Raw genomic sequence first — 17,626 nt, forward strand, 5'->3', positions numbered from 1 at the left:
AATTCTGGAATACTAATCAATTTTTTATCCTAACCTTATCCTAACCTCCTTATCCTAACCTAATTCCTAACCTAATTTCCTTAAAAATGTATTCGATGCAAGAAAAATTTGAGTATACTTTTATCGAATAAAAAAATTTGAATAATCCATAAAATAAGTGATAAATAAGTAATAAGTACATATAGAAAGAGTCGAGAAATTAAATTCGTAAAAAAAAACTTTTCTTTATATTCAAATTTTCCAAGAAGTTCACGCTGATTGCATCAACGGTCGTTCTAACTTTTGTAACGTCTATCTCGTAGCACGATAAAGGAGGCAGCACCAGCTGGACCTCCAATTAAAAGCTCCCCTCGTTCGTTTCGAACATATCCACACTATCGTAAAACTAGAGTGTGCACATGTACAACGATGATGAGCCAGCAAAAAATTTCTACAGTAGCAAGCAATGTAGAACAGTTAGAGATACAACGTCGTACGTGCATGTGAAATCTTCGCCGAGCTAATCTTCAAACGCAATTTGAAGAAAACAATGCGACTGTTTCTTTAGTGTAATTCGATTCCATTCAATGTAAATACATCACTACACCTAACTGTCTATCGCGAAAGTGTAATGAAAGTGATAAATTATAGAAGAAATAGGTTCTATCTATGACAATTGCTTGTAGAATTTACGATGAGACACGTCATAAAAATAAGAAAATTAAATTAATGCGAGAAACGTGCCAATTTTGTAATAGTTGATAAAATCGAATAAACTTTCGTAAAATTTTCAATTAAAAAACATCGATAAAATATAATATGATTTAGTATATTCTTTTTACTTTGCTTCAAACAAATTATTCGTTAATTTATTATTTTCTTTTCTATACTTAATATTATAATTGATCAGCACATTCGTGGACAATTAATCCCTGAAGGGAGCCATACATACGATACGCGTACATGTATATGTACATGTTGTTTTATTCAAGCATGATTCCAAAGATATATAATAGCCAAATATGTACAATAACGTACAACATTTTTCTCAGATAATTAAAAATATCCTCCAATATCGATCCAACTCATCAAATATCTGTAAATATGATTCAAGTAAATATTATCTAATTTAAATAAATTTACCCTGAAGGAGGTTAAACGTTATATGAGACCGGTTATATCAAACAACGTAAAGCGAGACTCGTATGACTTTTTCCACACAAATAATCGATACAAAAAGGAAAGCTCTCCAATCAAAATAACCAACCAGCTTCACCTACATCCGAGAACGTACGAGTATCATCGGGGAATCTGTCCGTGTACGCAAATCCTAAATTAAATCGCCAATTTCGCGTCATTTACACAAACATCGTATGAAAACACCTCGAAAATAACCTCTCAACGGTTCTAACCTTTACCCCATCGCCCTCCCCGTCCCCAAAATATTAAATCACCGACTGTACGAAGGAATCGTTGGCGGAAGAACGGCACAGTGTGTTATAACGGTGATCGAGCGAAATTCGAATTTTTCCGTGAACTAGTCTAAATGAATACGAGCCTGCGCAACAGACGCTATCGGAAGATTCGCCGCGAGAGGCGCGGCGTCGCGACGCAAGCATGTGCCGCAGATTATGCCGCATTGCCACAAGCGTACGGCACCGGTCGGACGACGATCGTGTCGTCGGGATAACGCTCGGAAAAATAGTCAAGCGAATGAGCGAATCGCGAACAGGTTAAACGCGAGACGTCCTCACGATGCGCCGTCGAGGACGTCGTCGACGAGACAACTGGTAAAGAAAGGGATACATCGAACGCGAACGACGACATCGCAGATATTGACGAATATTCCGGAGCGAGTAAACGAAAGAGAGAAAAAAGAGGACAGAAGAAACGTGATAAATATTCTTCGACTTACCCTGAACAGAAGAAAACCTCAGGATCATGAACGTCCGACGATTGCCTGGTTTCATGTACCACTACAAGGTGATCACGATGCTCCTCTTCACGACCATGGTTCTCGTTGTCTACCTTCTCCTTCACTGGGGTATTATGTGCACGAACCTTGAAGCTTGGCGGCACGTATCCAACGTGGTGAGTCCTTTCAAGACACGTTTTACCGTGCACAACTATATCACACACGACATACACGCACCGTACGCAGAGATCGTATAGGCAGGTCGCGCTAGGGTCACGCTCGCGAAGGGGTGAAAACCGTAAGAGGGTAGAGAGAAAGGGACAGGGACCGAACAAACGGGCACGCACGCGCTCTCCCAACGTGCACGGAACGAACTGATTCTATAGCACGTTACGATACAAATTTTACATATGTACCTACGAATCTAGGGAAGAAAATTTGCCCGTCCTTACCTCTGTGTGTTTACATCGTTACAAACATTCTGGTTGTCGACCTCTGTGTAGTGTTTACTAAATAGAAACAAGCAAACTTGCGAGATCTTGCGAGGATTAGGAGGTAGAGGGGGTAATATCCCCGTCTCTACAGACCGTCTATTTACATTCTTTCGAATGTGCCCTTAGAATTTGACTGGTTTCCTAGAAAAATAAAATCATCTATGAATAGGCCTTTCGAAGGGAAGTCTTTCAAACTATCAAATTGACGACGATGAATGGGACAATGCATGAAATATTCCTTTCTCAGCTGTTTAGGATTTTTGTGAAAAATGATCGCGGGATTGTATATATGCACATATACGTATATATGATTTATATTGTATATATGTATATTGTATATATGTATATATGATTGAGGAAGATAATATTCGTTATACAGCGGAATTTCGCCATGTTTCATAGAAGTTGAGAATCGTTGTTGATGATATATTTGCGCGTCTTCATAATAATATTCACGTCTTTGTAGGAGATTTAAAAAATTTTAAGAAAAGGTGCTCGATTTCTCTCGTCTGTGATTTATTTTACAATTTATAATCGCTTTAACGCGTCCTTCGTGCAGCTGTTATAGTCGTCAGAAATATTCATTTAAGCACAGTTTAAGAGATTTTCACCGTGTTATGTTCTCATTATAAGTGGATTAACGTTCAACGCACGTGGCTGCAATGGAATTCGATTTTATATCACGTTCGCTGTTCGTCAAACTTCCATTACCTGAGCCGTATGTAAACGAATAAAAACAAATTTTCGTACAAAATTCATTCTGTATTTGTGAAACTTGTTCAAAATTTCGTGATCTTTAATCGAACCTCCTAGAATGAATTTCATTATATGAGTATACACGATCGATACTCGATTCTTTAGAAACAAATGATTTATGATTACTTCTATAAGTTCATTCGTCGCAAGAAAATCACGTAAATAATAATTGATAATTAGAAAACAGTGCTTTTAACGTCATCATTTTTTTGTGCTCCTCGATTTATAAAGTTGATCGATGAAGTTTCTAAACAGCACAATTTCCATTACACATGACAAGGAGTCATGTATCAACGAGTCAGTATCACATCTATTATACACACATATATATATGGCAAAAGTATTGTGTGTTGATATAAGTCTAGGACGTATGAAATAAACAACGATTTTAATCGCTTGTGTTTACTTTTCTCATCCAATGAACACTACCTGATACCTATCGAAACAGTCTAATATTGGGTTGGCAATTAAGTGATTACGAATTTTGTCAATACCACCTACTGACAAAATTAATTGCCAATCCGATAGTTCCTCACGAAAATTGTTTGAATACTTGCCATATGAAACATTTACATGTATACATATATACTATGCGTGTATTGTGTAAAACATTTTCAAATTTTCTAAGCACTGTAACGAGATACGACTATGATACTGACGTTGGTCAAATTTGGAACCAATTTAAAAATGTGTATCGAAGATACAAACTGCTTACTATTTTGTTGAAAAAGTAATATAAGGTATGAATAATCATATTATTATATACCGATATTAATATAACGAACAATGAACTACTACTTAAATATTTTTCTATGCACACCTTCGGTTTCTTTTTTTTTTTTTTCCAAATTTTGTCAATGTAATCGCGAGAGTCAAACCACTGAGCTACTGCATTACAATTTTTACGCGTTTGTGTGAAATTTTGAACATAATATGCGAAACTATATACAGGGTGGTTGGTAACTGGTGGTACAAGCGGAAAGGGGGTGATTCTACGTGAAAAAAGAAGTCGAAAATGTAGAAAAAAAATTTTTTTTTTTAATTTTTCCATCGAGACAACGATCTACAGTGAGATCCGTTATAACGAGACGTGATAAAGTGCACGCGTACCAAACGAAAATTCAAAGTCGATTTTCTCGAAAACAAAGCCTCGAACGAAAAATTTTTATTCTACATTTTCGACTTCTTTTTTCACGTAGAATCATCCCCTTTTCGCTTGTACCACCGGTTACCAACCACCCTGTATATAAAATATCCAGAGTAGTATATTTATTGTAACATTTAATAAACAAATCGCTGTTTCGATTTCATTTATTCAGTTATATTTTTAAAGATTGCAAAGAAGTTCACGGTCTATTCAACACACTGCTAATGAAAATGAGAAAAGTTTCGTATATATGTACATATACGTCAAAGCTTTCTATAAGCGTTCAAATACTTTCGTGAGTCGCTGTATATGTAAATTTATAATTCAGGATGACTCGTGCACTTGTTGCGATCGTTCACAGCTTTCTATGACCATATAAAACGCTGATTATAAGTGGATTAATATTCTCCGGCGGTAGAAAAAACATTAATTGAACGTGGCTATAAATTAAATTTGCCGAGAGAGTGGTTGCATCGATGTGGTAAAGCATCGAATGCCAGCTTAGTGTCACTACTCATTACATTCAAGCCACACTATCATCATGCTGGAATATTAAGAACGAAAACGTTTACGTAATGCATTATCCAACGCACGCGAGGTCGCGAAAAAATGTCTCCGGATGATCCTCGTGTTAAATTATCTCTCGTTTAATGGTTTTCCGCTCGTAGTATTGTACAAATATAAGAAATAAAATCATAAATGCTGATCGTACGTTATTGAATAATTTAAGCGCCGAGATATTATGTTCGATCGGCGATATTTATTTTACAACACTGATATACTACAACGTTATATGTATACCTAAACTTGATAGTGACTCATAGATCGTTCAACATCTTTCAAAACATTCAGCACGAACTACTTATACCGAATTTATTCCGTAATCTTGATATTCCGACGCTATATGAACGATATATCATGCTTATGAATTTTAAAGCATTTATTTCATATGTAGATAAAGCTCATTCCTTAACCTTGATAATTGTAAAATATTGCTGCATTGCTCATAATATATCATAACATGAAGTATGCAAAGACCTGTTGTTCCTGAAACTATTTTACTAATATTTATATTGTTTAGTATATCCTTTTTCCCATTAATTGTATTTGGCCAAATTACCATAGATAAATCGAATCGTTTATCAGAAACTAATTTTGTTACTGTTCTAGTCTTTCAACGAGGCTGAAAAGGATCCAAAATACTTATCTCATAGTTTTTCTACCAGATTATGTAATCGTTTCTCAAGTGAAACATTAACAACCTTTTCTAACGAAAATAAAAATTCGAGAGATTGGAATTCGAGGACGTAATTTCTACGTATTTATGAAGGGTGTTTCCCGTCTACAGGTGAAAGGAATTTTACCAAATCCCGAAAGAATCGCTTCCTGATACTTGCCACCTGTATTCAAAACCTTTGCAAGTCAACAGAATTCCATGAAACGCCAGTGAAATTGCTCATGATTCGCAGAAATTGTATTACCCCCGGAACCAGATAATCCTAACATTCCTCCGTTTTTCTATCTCAGGATGCATAGGAATATGCGCGAAAAAACATGGGACCTCGGCTGGTATAAACTTGGCCCAGATAGGATGATGGCTTTCGAAAAAGTTCATCCGAAACGTTACATGGACGTTACGGTGCATAAAGGCGCGTGACACGCATGTTATGGGATCCGCCTCTACTCGAGAAATTCTCTCATCATGGCGGTCACGACGACTAAAAATATCGTTGTGCATAGTCTACAGTATGCACAGACCCAAACGTGTGTTGTACCGGTTATACGCACGTGAAACTAGCTATACGTGTGCGAATACAAGCGCGCCTGTATGTAACGCAAGTATCGCCCACGCAGCAAGAGAATAATTCACTTTTATTGCTCTCATTCCGAACGATGCCCCAACATCTACGGATCGAACGTAAAAATTCGACCACATGAATCGTCCGTCCACCCACGAAATTCTTATTTTTGCGATTAAAACATTTAAAATATTCTTCCTCATCCTGTTTGACGGACTTCACGTGGAAGTACATGTTTGTACATATTTTCACTTGCTTGCCAATTACGTTAAATGATGTTACACGATATTGGATCACCTGCTGATATTTAATGCAAATGAATAAATGCAAAAGATGTGATAAGCAATTTTAGGATACAATAATTGGTGTCTGATAAACATCTCGAAAATGATTCTTTACTTGATTGTTTGAGAAATTTCCAGGATTTGTTAACTATAGTTGAGAATCCAACAAGTTGCTCGAAATCAAGAAAGTAACAAAAATAGGACCCGTGTTCTTCTCGTGTACCGTACAAATTAAATATTTTACACTGTTTTTATTTTTTAATCGTTTCGTTGTAAGTTATTATTTCATTCACCTTATACTATACGATATTAAACAAAGTAAAACTTGTTGCAGTTTTTCAGTAGCCAATAGATGTACTGTAATAATAAATTATGGCTGATATCTTGGCAATATACAGAGCCTCGGAAAAAGTATTAACGTAAAAAATTTAACGATTATGTTATAATACGTAATTTGAAATTATTCATCGAAGAAACTTTCTACGACCGAAAAAGTATTCGGTATCTTTTTATGTGATCAGCAGTTAAATATACATTTGTACGTGATCAGCGGGAAATGTATTGTTAACACATTTCTCATTGTTGACAGCGCTATTGCACGTTGAAGATTCATTTCTACTTATTTTATTTGTTTTATCAGCACTTCGTGGTGGCACCGTAATTTGTTTTAGCTCTCGCGGTGAACGAGAACCTCCTTCTGGTTGCGCGTTTCTCGTACTTGTGGTTCTGGGCCGACAATAAAGATTAGCGTTTCTTTCCATGTGAACTTGGAGTAGCAGGTAAAAAGTACATACATAAATACAGGGACATCGTGAAAGGGGACAGATGTACTGTGAAGAAGAAGGTCTTGACAAATTTCGGTCTTTTTATAGCGTTTATAAAACACCAGTGATAATAGCACTAGGAAAATAATCGAGTTTATCAAATTTCATTCCTATATGAAATATTCCAAAGTGACAAGGTTTAACATTTTGATCGGTGTAATAGTAATTTTACATTAAACACACTACCTCCTACGATCGATTAAAAAATATTTACTATCATCGTAATTGTGATTTTTATATAATTTTTTCTTTTCCTTTGATAAATTCCAATAGATTCCGATAGATCGATAATAATAATAATATTATTATTTTATTATAGTATAAGATATTAGTTATTAATGGTCATCAAAAATGAAATTTTTATATGCATCTTGTATATATGTATTATTCTTAAAAACAACATAAAATACCGCAGGTGAATCAATCTACAACTGGTTAAATGATGATGCTGTCAAATATGTTTAATGGATTACAAGATAGAGGTACAGGACGTTCAATTAAATCAGTGTAATGAAATCTTTAATGAATACGCGATGTCAATATTCGCGAGTACACGTGTAATTGATCATCGTATGATAAAACAAATATTCGGTAATATAAAGATTGGTCATGCTGTCGCGCATAAACGAGTTCCTGTAGTAACCTTCGTTTGTGTAGAGCTATATTGCAAATACCTTGAAACTTTGTTTGTGAATGGACAATTTATCGTGCCTTTTTGTGTTGCACATACATCTACAGGGTGTTTAAACGTAGAAAGGCTCGGTTATCAGGATGATAAATCAAAACATGCTTCCTATCAAAACCGTAAGGATCTTAACATGGCTCAAAATTATTACCCCTACAATCTAATTGTAATTTATTTAAATCGTATACTCAAACGTAACTAAAAAGGTAAATTTTCTGTAAACAAGACTTTATTGGATAATTACACAAGATGAAAATCTTTGTTGCTCATAAAGAAAGTTTCGTCGATAATTTTTTTTTTTTTGCAAGATAAACTTAACTTTATAAAGCTCAAGGATATTACTGATTTTAATTCTTCTTAGGAGACAACTGATATTTAAATCATGTCACATTTCTTTACAGAAATGGAATATTATAGGAACATAGAAGAATAAATGTATTACGTATAAACGAATACAAGATCATTTTAGAGATATAACAATTCGAACAATTTTAATATGTTTGATAAAACTACTATATGTAGTACTAAGTGTACTAAAATGTAACGCCTTGCCATTTCGAAATATTTAATATTCAGCGCTATACAAAGCTTCCCGACAAAGTAGATGTTTCCCTTTATATTCCAAAAGTGATATTTTAAAAACCTTTGTGTATAATACGCAATACAGTTGTCTTCTTTTACTTCCAATGTCCTTGTTCTCGATATTAGTTAAAAAGACACGTAGATATCGCTTTTGAAACATAGAATGAAAGATTTATCATTCTATCCTTTGATGTAAGAATTTACACAATTTTAATAGAAAATAGTCCGTTTAATGTAACATTACTGTTACGTGCTTCAAAATGTTGAGCCTCGTGTCGAGATATTTGTAATACAGGAATTACATCTTAATATTCTTCGCTCAGTTAAATGAGACGAATCCTCCTGACTACGTCCTCTTACACTTCCAGAGACAAAGAAATCCTTTTAAATGCACAATTGCAATGTCTCACCCTGTATACATATCACGTATACGTGACTCAAAGAGAAAACTAACCCATTACTCGGCCAAAGTCTCGCGATATTCCTTCATTCTGTTTCAAGAAACCCCCTGTGTGCAACGTGCTTTTACAATAACCTTACTTCATTCTAAAATGGGTTCTAAAGCAAAATACATAACGAAGAACGTAACACGTCCTGTACGTGTAGATTATACAGATACGAAGGAATCCGTTTTACATGAGTCCGCGTTGAATGTAAGAAAAGAAACTTATACGATACTTAAAGCTAACCGAGGCGCTTTTCGCCAACGGGATATCCCTTAAACCGTGACTTTTACACGCCGATCGACTTGATCGATTCAAATATCGGTGTCACGTTGCGACGAACGTGGAAATATCTTGAATGAAAGTCGTTCGATTTCATTGAGGGACAGACGAGACGATACGTGACTACGATTTCACGTGTTCCTTCAGATAAACGGGAATTCCAAGGCAATAGATTCTCTTCTTTAGTTCCTTGGTATTTGTACGGAAATTTTATTTCGAAGTAAAATCGGAAGCAACGGGAGAAAAATACGTTTGATGTTTATTTCGTGAAAGTTACCGGTCTCGATCGTATGACAGATCAATTCTTTGAAGGAAACGATAATTTTGAATTTATACGTAACTTTCGGTGGACAATTGTAAGAAATAATCTGTAAATTTCGACTTCTGGCTAATTAAAAATTTCTATTATCAAAATGTAAGAATAATAAGAACAGAGAATAGCAAAAATATTGGAATAATCACGTGGTCAATTTTAACCTGGCATCGTCTTCTTAAAATAATCAATGGAAATTTAATTTATTAAGCTCAATTACACAAACGTGTCTTTTTGAAGTAGATTATTTTTCATCGGATTATTCAGTTGCATGAAAATACAACTATGTTGCATATGGCAGGTAGCGAGGCAATATGTTAAAATATATTTAAATAGAGATTTCTAAATATTGAAATATCTTAAAGAAGAAGTACAATTTAAAGGAGACATTTTACATATTATTGAGGCCACCCTTGAAATAAACCATACATTGTTAAAAGAAATAAATTAGTATCTTAAAGGATGTTGGAAAGTGGCCGAGTCTGGTTAACGAGAAATTTCGCCCCGTGTCATAAAACTGCTTTAAGAGTTCCCTGTCCCGGTTTGACGTTTTACGTAACCCTTCAGCCGAAAGGATGCTCGTAAAAATACTGTAAATCAATGAAAAATAAAGAAAAATATGAGAAGGAGAACACCAAATTGGTAACAAGATCATACTGTAAAAATGTTTCAGAATTTCAGAAGAGTAAAAAAAAATTGAGGATAATTTAATCGTATCCCTTGAAGGGAATTTTTACGATGTGAACGTTATTCTTACGGTACCTGATCATAATTTTCATTTCAGTGCAGCACGCACAAAAAAGGAGCTGCAATAGGAATTCTCTGCGACCCGCTATGCTCGGAAAGAGGGATTCACTCGCTCGCATGCGAAACTCTTCACGCTGGCAAAGAAGCGGTTTTCTCGGCCCACTGGGAGACGACCCGACTTGTGTTCAAAGCCTCAAGGTTTATTCCCTTTCTTCGCAAATATATATGTCACAGAGAAAAATTCGATGCTTACATCTAGGATCAAGGAATTCTCTGATTTTACGGTATTCTCGAAATACGGTATTCGACGGAACGATCGAAAAATCATTTACAATTTCGTAAGACTGTAGAAATTTAGAGAATTCGTGAAACATCAAGTAAAAAGTAAATTATAAATTTTGTTAAAACCAATAGAGACGTATTCTATTCTCTAAAAACCAATAAAAAAAGAAGTCTACTTTGGAGTTGAAAAATTACTGTTTAGAGTCTAGGCAATTTGAAGAAACTGTAATGTTGTAGCGATCGATGCAACCGTAAATATTCGTTCAAAAACCAAGTCATTTGACACAAGGGCTCTGATTTCAGAACGAAGACACCGATGGAGCAGTACGAGACGTTATTCTGGACGGACGCGACTGGCATAAAGCATTTCCCGTCTGAGACGGACTTCAACACCATGATCAAAGATCTGGTCGTTAGCAAGCTGAACGTGACGCTGTCGCAGCATCAATTAGAGAGGCTTGCACGACTTCGTACGCATCGTGTCGAGACCGAGCCCAGAAGGCGACAGCTCGAGATGGAAAATCTCTGGCCGCTGTTACAGGAGAACGAGTACCTGATGAGCATACTGTACGAGGACAGGGACATTTTTCCACAGCTGATTGGCACATGCGGAACCTTCTACGCGGTCGAATACGTACGACCCATAGAAACACCCACGACAATCCTTGCTCTGTCCGATTCGAAACCGGAATGGGCGAAAAGATTGAAGCTGGCCGTGATGATCCTGGACCTGCTCGAAGAACTCGACACCAACTTTCCTGAGCCGATCCATCTGTGCGATGTGAAGATAAACCATTTCGGTTTGCCTCTCGGTGGACAGAAGCTCAAGTTCCTCGACCTGGACGCGGTGTTTCCTAAAACGATTATCAGTCGTATCACCGCGGACGGGAAGAACTGCGAGAAACACGACGACTGCGACTACTTCGACTGCAGGTCCTTCTGCTCGAAGAACAAACGATGCGAGTCACCGGTCGCCAACAACAATTTACAAGTAATTACCAGAGATAATAAGATTAATTCGATAAATGACGAGATCGAGTTAGGCTAATCCTTTTACGGTATAGTTCGAAAGAGACTACAGCAAACCATGTCAAATATGGTGTTATACGTTTCATACGTTAGTTGCCTCGTATTTTTCTATTTAAGATATTGAAACATTGGAAATCTTTACCCAGTTAAAATTGATTGCAAATCCAGATTAAATGCAACATTGATCTTTGATAAAATGTTTGGAGATCGTAGCAGGATCAACTCATAAAACTAATATTAATATTTATTTCCTATAAGAAATTGAAAGTATTTTTCATCCTAAAAGAGGCTACAGATGCAAGGCTGTCGTCAGACGATCAAAAATACCGTCAATATTTCAAAGTTCACAACGAAAATACGGTTTATCGATAGATATTGACAGTGTATCGACAATATATATTGATCTTTTTAGTTATGAACCTTGAAATATCGACAATATAGATAATATTGATAGCCTAAGGGCAGCCTAAGATATTTCAGCCGTAAAGGAGCAATTGTTTTCTAAATTGTTTGTTCTAAATTTTTCGGCAAAACATTGCCAGAGATTAACCCTCCGTAAGCAAACATATTTTTTGATGTTCCATAGATGAACCGGATCGTTTATGTTAAAACATAATTTTTCTATAGTTTGAGGCTTTCCAAAAGTCTGGGAAAGTATGTCAACCATTGATTAAATCAAATGTTTAATACTTTTTTCGAAATTTGCATACGAAGTGGTACGCAATTGCAACTTAAAGTACACGATTTTGACAAATTTTAAGCCGAATAAATTTTCTAGTTTCCCTTCCATAAGCGAAAATTAAAACAATAATAATTAATACGTCACTTAAATAAAGGTAAGTAATAAATAAATTTCGGTTGAAATACCTTTAGATTTTAGGAAAAATATTAAACGTCTGTCCAGTTGCAGACTTTTGAACGTCGCTGTACTTTTGTTATTTGATAATAGCGTATTTTATGAAATATGATTAGACATTGACTAAAAATAGGGTAGAAAGGTAAGATTATATATGTATATCGAGAAGATTATATGCTGGATAGTATGTATGATGTATAAGGTTTCCTACGTGCTATTCACACTAATTGGAAGATTCTCTATTTTTGAGTAACTTTATCTCTAGATACAGTTAGTTCCTCAATAAAATTTTACACAATATCTACTAGTGCCATGAAACATATATGTATAACACTTTCGTATAACATAAAGTATATACTAAAAATACTCTTTATGTACATATGTATAGAAACATAACGTGACAATCATTGTCGATAATATCAAAATTTGAATCTTAATTTTTCTTAAATCAACCTCGACGAAACAAAGCTGACTCGACACAAAAGGTTGATTCTTGATTATTCAAAAATTCTCACAGATTACTCACAAAGTAGAGAATACACATTAGACAAATATTCTACTATCATAATGTTGAAAATATAATAAATATATGCATTGACCTTTGAATCGAGTCGTACTACTATGTATTGGCTTGGCAACTAAGTGATTGCGGATTTTGTCATTAGGTGGTATTCACAAAATCCGCAATCACTTAGTTGCCAAGCCAATACATAACACATTGGTTAAAGTTTTAGTTGAGATCGAACACGAATGTACATGAATTGTAGAACTTATGAAGCTTAATTTTAAAAATTGTTCGATGAAATAGTATCAAAATGAGTATCGATGAAAGTATGTATCAAAATGCACTTTATGGAAGCAAATTAAAACTAACGACCATGACATTTTTCAGATCATCTGCGAGAAAATATTTCTCGGTTGGACTCTCTCGGGGACTATCATAATTCCTGGATTACTCATGTCGGAGCACACCACCAGTACACTGGCAGTTCTTTTACGACAATGCGCGAATCCTGCCAATGACATTGAACATTTACCACGTGCTGCAGTTTCGGATAATTTGAAGACACGACTGTACAATATGCTGCACGAAATGGAACAAGAAGTTGCTGCTTCCGTATAGAAACGTTTTAGTTCGGAAAAATCACGTAAATCCAAAGGATCCTCGTTCATGAACATATAGGTATATTTTCAAACGTATTCGATCGAATTATCAAAGGCTGTTGTTAGAAGAGCGAATTGTTGAAATTTATAAGAATTTTATTACACAAGAAGATATTAGCGATCGAAGGTATAAACATGAGAACGATACTTTCGATGAATTTCTTGAAAAATTTGTAAATAAAACGAGAGAAATTTTGAAACGTTGAAACTTCTAAGTTTTGATAAAATGGTTTAATTAACACTATTGCAATTTTTTAAGAAATTCGCTGAACATGTTGAACTACGGGGAGTATGATATCTGGAAATGAATAGATTCAATCTATTTTTAGAATTCATCAACCCCTACATTTTCATAATTTAACTTTTCGATTTAATATACTTCTTGAAGGATTAATGAAATTTATTCGAATGTCTACACGTACTTAAAGGTACCAACCAATGAACATATATTTATTGTAGAGTTTATTTATTCTTCTTATACGTAATAATATTTCAAATAAACCAAATTTTACACAAGCGATTTTAAACAAATACATTAACTTTTGAAGCATGAAGGTACTAACGATTTTAGAATGACTATGAAGTTAATGGAACGAAGTTAAATCTCGTTGTCGTTCGAATAACGGTATAAGTATTAAGTTTTCCGAAAAGTTTCTTTCATTTTATAAGGAAACGATATATGCACGACATTTTTTATTTTATATTATTTTATTGAATTACGTATGGTCCATTTTGTTCCAATAGAAACAAAAAATGTTGTACATCTACTACTTCCTTACAAAATGAAAGAAACTTTTGCGACAAGCTAATAGAATGTTCGACACGCATTTACTGATTAAACAGAAACCCCTAAACGGCTGACGTTTGTAGTCGTTCGTTAAGCTTCATTGTCACCTCAGCCTGGAAATTGATTTACATTCATTCGGAGAGTTAAAAAAAATGAGCGTAGCTCCATGTAAAATATAAAATATGCGAGAATCGAAATGAACAATCGGGAAATATCTAACTTTCTACGAATCCAAAGAAACGAAAATTAACAAATAATCTTTGTACTCGGAGAATATAATAAAATAAGCGACCACTAGAGGCTAGTGATAGTAATAAGAATAGGAAAAGAAATAATATTATTAACAACGAGCACAAATACCAACTACCTTACACGTAATTGTAGCCTTACTTATGTACTTTAAATTAAACATTCGATACGCTTAGATAGAACTTGAAGATAGGTATAAGAATATTGTTATTTTTACATATAATACTGTTATTTGCATATTATTTGTTTTAGTGGAAGAATTATTGCTCACCTTAGTTTTGGAAGTAAATAATTATTACCTTAAAATATGTGTATTTAATTAATACCTACTCATTAAATTAAAATCTTTAATGATCAAGCATTGATAATGTAAATATAAATGTACATTACAAAATAAAAGATTTTGTAAAGTAAATCGAATTTTTAAAATCAGTTTACATTAAATTCTATGTATTGAATAAAATAAATGCACATCTTTAATTTCAAGTCTGAACCACCGAACTATATGGATCTTCTCTCTCCAAATTGAATGAGATTAATAACTAGTTTTGTATTCATTATGTTATCGTTATTATCCATCATACCAATGAGTATTTGATAGATGACAAAGATAGCAAATTATTATAAATATTGCAGTTAACAATAATAGTTTCCAAAATAATATTGTAGAACTTACTAAATTCATTACATAATTGCAACACTAAATACCAAACAGTAGCAATAAAAATTTTCATACTTAGAGATTTTGAATTATAACTCATGACTGTAAATAAACTAACTTGAGATGTAAATTTTGAATTTCTTAAAATCTCGCGCGTTTATATTCAAACCAATAGCCAATAGCCAATGCGACCCCAAAGTACCACGTGACTGTGTCCCCGCATCCCGGAGGTAACTTCACCCTAAAAATAGAGGTTTGTGCTCGGTGCCTATATTTCTATACCCATATTTAATTCATATATCTAGGGATTTTGTCTCTACATGATTGTACATCTCGCATTAGATATAACCTTTATATAGTACCTTATAGGTATTCATCGAAACGTAGTAACTAAAAATTCGTCTTCAATAAGTTAGTTGTTTCATAATGGGTACACTGGAACAGTTGGCGAATCAATTTGCCAAATTGATTAAATTTGATACATGGGGTAATTATCCTGCAGGATATGATCCAGCCAAACACGGTCCATATGATCCTTCTCGATATTACGGAAAACGTAAGTCTACCATCTTTCGCCATATCTAACATTTAATTTACAAATGATTTAATAAAATATTATCCGCCTTTACAGCTGATACGCCATTTGGCGAAGTAAAACTTCGTGATTTGCCAGAATGGTTTAGCCGACGCGAGAAAGGATTCAAACCATTTGCATCGTTAATTTCACGAGGTAGATATTTTATCAAAAAAAGTGGCCTTACCATGGCTCAAAAATTATATAATACTTTTGTTACAATTAGCTTATTATTGATATATACGTTAACATTACTTGATAAATTAGTTTTAAATAAATGGAAATAATATTTTTTATATTTAAAGTTCAATATATCTTGATATAGAGCAAAAATTGATTCCTTTGCAATTATTTTTTTGCTCTATAATAATTTGCATTTAGTTTCTTTGAAGTATTATAATTTAATTGTCATAACTTACAGCTCACTGGCGATGGCAGTTAAAGTATATGCATCCTAGGAAAGCAACTATGGCTCCAATTTTCCAGCTTGCTGTTGCTGGAGCAATATTTGGCTATGTTACAAATTACTTGCGTATCAGTAAGTTTATATATAATAAATTTGCATAATTTACAGTTATAAAATAATGAAGAAACAATGTCATAATGTATGTCTTCATTTTCAGGGGCACATAGAAATTATAAATATCATTAAAATATTATTAAAATCATCTTGAGTTAAAATAGAGTACAATTAAATTGTATTAGTTAACAAAAGTAATATCAATAATCTGTAAAATCTATAATATGAAATAAATGTGGCTTAAACATTTGATATGTGTAATGTATATAATATCCTAGAACAGAATTTTTCTTATAAATAAATATTTGTTTATAACAGTACCTTTGTTTACTGGTTAAGATTACTGCCAATATCATTCACATTTCATTATTTAAAAATTAACATGTTTTAATGCCAAATATTTTTAAAAACTTTTATGTATTAATTACAATACAAATTATTCTACTAGGAAAGATATGCTGAGTGTTATAGTTTTTTATGATTAAAGGTTATCTTAATATATTGTATAAATTTTGAAATAAGATTTACAAGTTGATTAATAAAAAATCAAAATAAAAAATTTATTATTTTTAATATAATCTGTCATTACGTTTATAAAATAAATTTTAATATTTTACAAGATGATTTTTTATGAACAAATTTTCAACATTCTGAGAAAAATATATTAAGTCGAATCGTAGCTTATATATGAGAACCATTACCAAAATATGAAAAATAATAAATATGTACCTGAAATTGTTATGCGATGTCTTCTTATTTCAGTCCAAATTATACTCGATACTAATAAAACGTCACATTTAAAATTACAGCGTGTCAAAATTCGGAAAGATTCAAATAAAGTCACGAGGTCATCTTAATGGCGCGAAATATGAAACAATATTTTGCGGTTGTATACAACACTAAAAAATTTAATCATGGTGTGAATTTCAATAATTTAGTATATAATATTTGGTGTATATATAGTTGGTACATAATAGAAGGTTTTTACATGCGTTTAATTAAAGGATTTTTTAGTTGTATTTCAAAATAAACAGATTCATGCTCAAATGCATTTCGTGCTAACATACATACTTTGCTTGAAAAATTGCATATTATACAGGGTGATCCAGATTTTAATGGCAAAACTTTGTCAGTATATATATTCTATAAAACTAAATAAGAAAAAAATGTTATATAAACATAAATCTTTTGAGATCTTATAAAAAAAGTTATGACAAGAAAACGAAATACAAAAGAAAAAAAATGAAATATGCA

General features: G+C 33.5%; 2 protein-coding genes across 2 annotated transcripts; both read left to right on the plus strand.

Annotated features, from left to right (window-relative positions):
• Nucleotides 1–449: 449 nt before the first annotated feature.
• On the plus strand, nucleotides 450–14,923 carry LOC126867027 (divergent protein kinase domain 1C). Its single transcript, XM_050621118.1, has 4 exons — nucleotides 450–2,070; nucleotides 10,288–10,448; nucleotides 10,836–11,523; nucleotides 13,310–14,923. Exons 1-4 carry the CDS (start codon nucleotides 1,921–1,923, stop codon nucleotides 13,538–13,540), a joined length of 1,230 nt encoding a protein of 409 aa, XP_050477075.1. The 5' UTR covers nucleotides 450–1,920; the 3' UTR covers nucleotides 13,541–14,923.
• A 686-nt stretch (nucleotides 14,924–15,609) lies between these two features.
• Nucleotides 15,610–16,622, plus strand: LOC126872746 (putative ATP synthase subunit f, mitochondrial). The gene is made up of 4 exons (XM_050632887.1): nucleotides 15,610–15,834; nucleotides 15,910–16,008; nucleotides 16,274–16,390; nucleotides 16,476–16,622. Exons 1-4 carry the CDS (start codon nucleotides 15,705–15,707, stop codon nucleotides 16,502–16,504), a joined length of 375 nt encoding a protein of 124 aa, XP_050488844.1. The 5' UTR covers nucleotides 15,610–15,704; the 3' UTR covers nucleotides 16,505–16,622.
• The last annotated feature ends 1,004 nt before the right edge of the window (nucleotides 16,623–17,626 follow it).

This window comes from Bombus huntii, chromosome 1, assembly GCF_024542735.1.
Source record: "Bombus huntii isolate Logan2020A chromosome 1, iyBomHunt1.1, whole genome shotgun sequence".
NCBI classification, from domain to species: Eukaryota; Metazoa; Arthropoda; class Insecta; order Hymenoptera; family Apidae; genus Bombus; species Bombus huntii.

What these genes read in the sequence shown, in the direction of transcription:
- LOC126867027 (XM_050621118.1), top strand. Translation starts at nt 1,921, where the DNA reads ATGAACGTCCGACGATTGCCTGGTTTCATGTACCACTACAAGGTGATC. An exon ending in GGCGGCACGTATCCAACGTG is followed by an intron (nt 2,071 to 10,287) that starts GTGAGTCCTTTC and finishes TTTTCATTTCAG; the next exon opens with TGCAGCACGCACAAAAAAGG. An exon ending in CTTGTGTTCAAAGCCTCAAG is followed by an intron (nt 10,449 to 10,835) that starts GTTTATTCCCTT and finishes CTCTGATTTCAG; the next exon opens with AACGAAGACACCGATGGAGC.
- LOC126872746 (XM_050632887.1), top strand. Translation starts at nt 15,705, where the DNA reads ATGGGTACACTGGAACAGTTGGCGAATCAATTTGCCAAATTGATTAAA. An exon ending in TTCTCGATATTACGGAAAAC is followed by an intron (nt 15,835 to 15,909) that starts GTAAGTCTACCA and finishes CCGCCTTTACAG; the next exon opens with CTGATACGCCATTTGGCGAA. An exon ending in TACAAATTACTTGCGTATCA is followed by an intron (nt 16,391 to 16,475) that starts GTAAGTTTATAT and finishes CTTCATTTTCAG; the next exon opens with GGGCACATAGAAATTATAAA.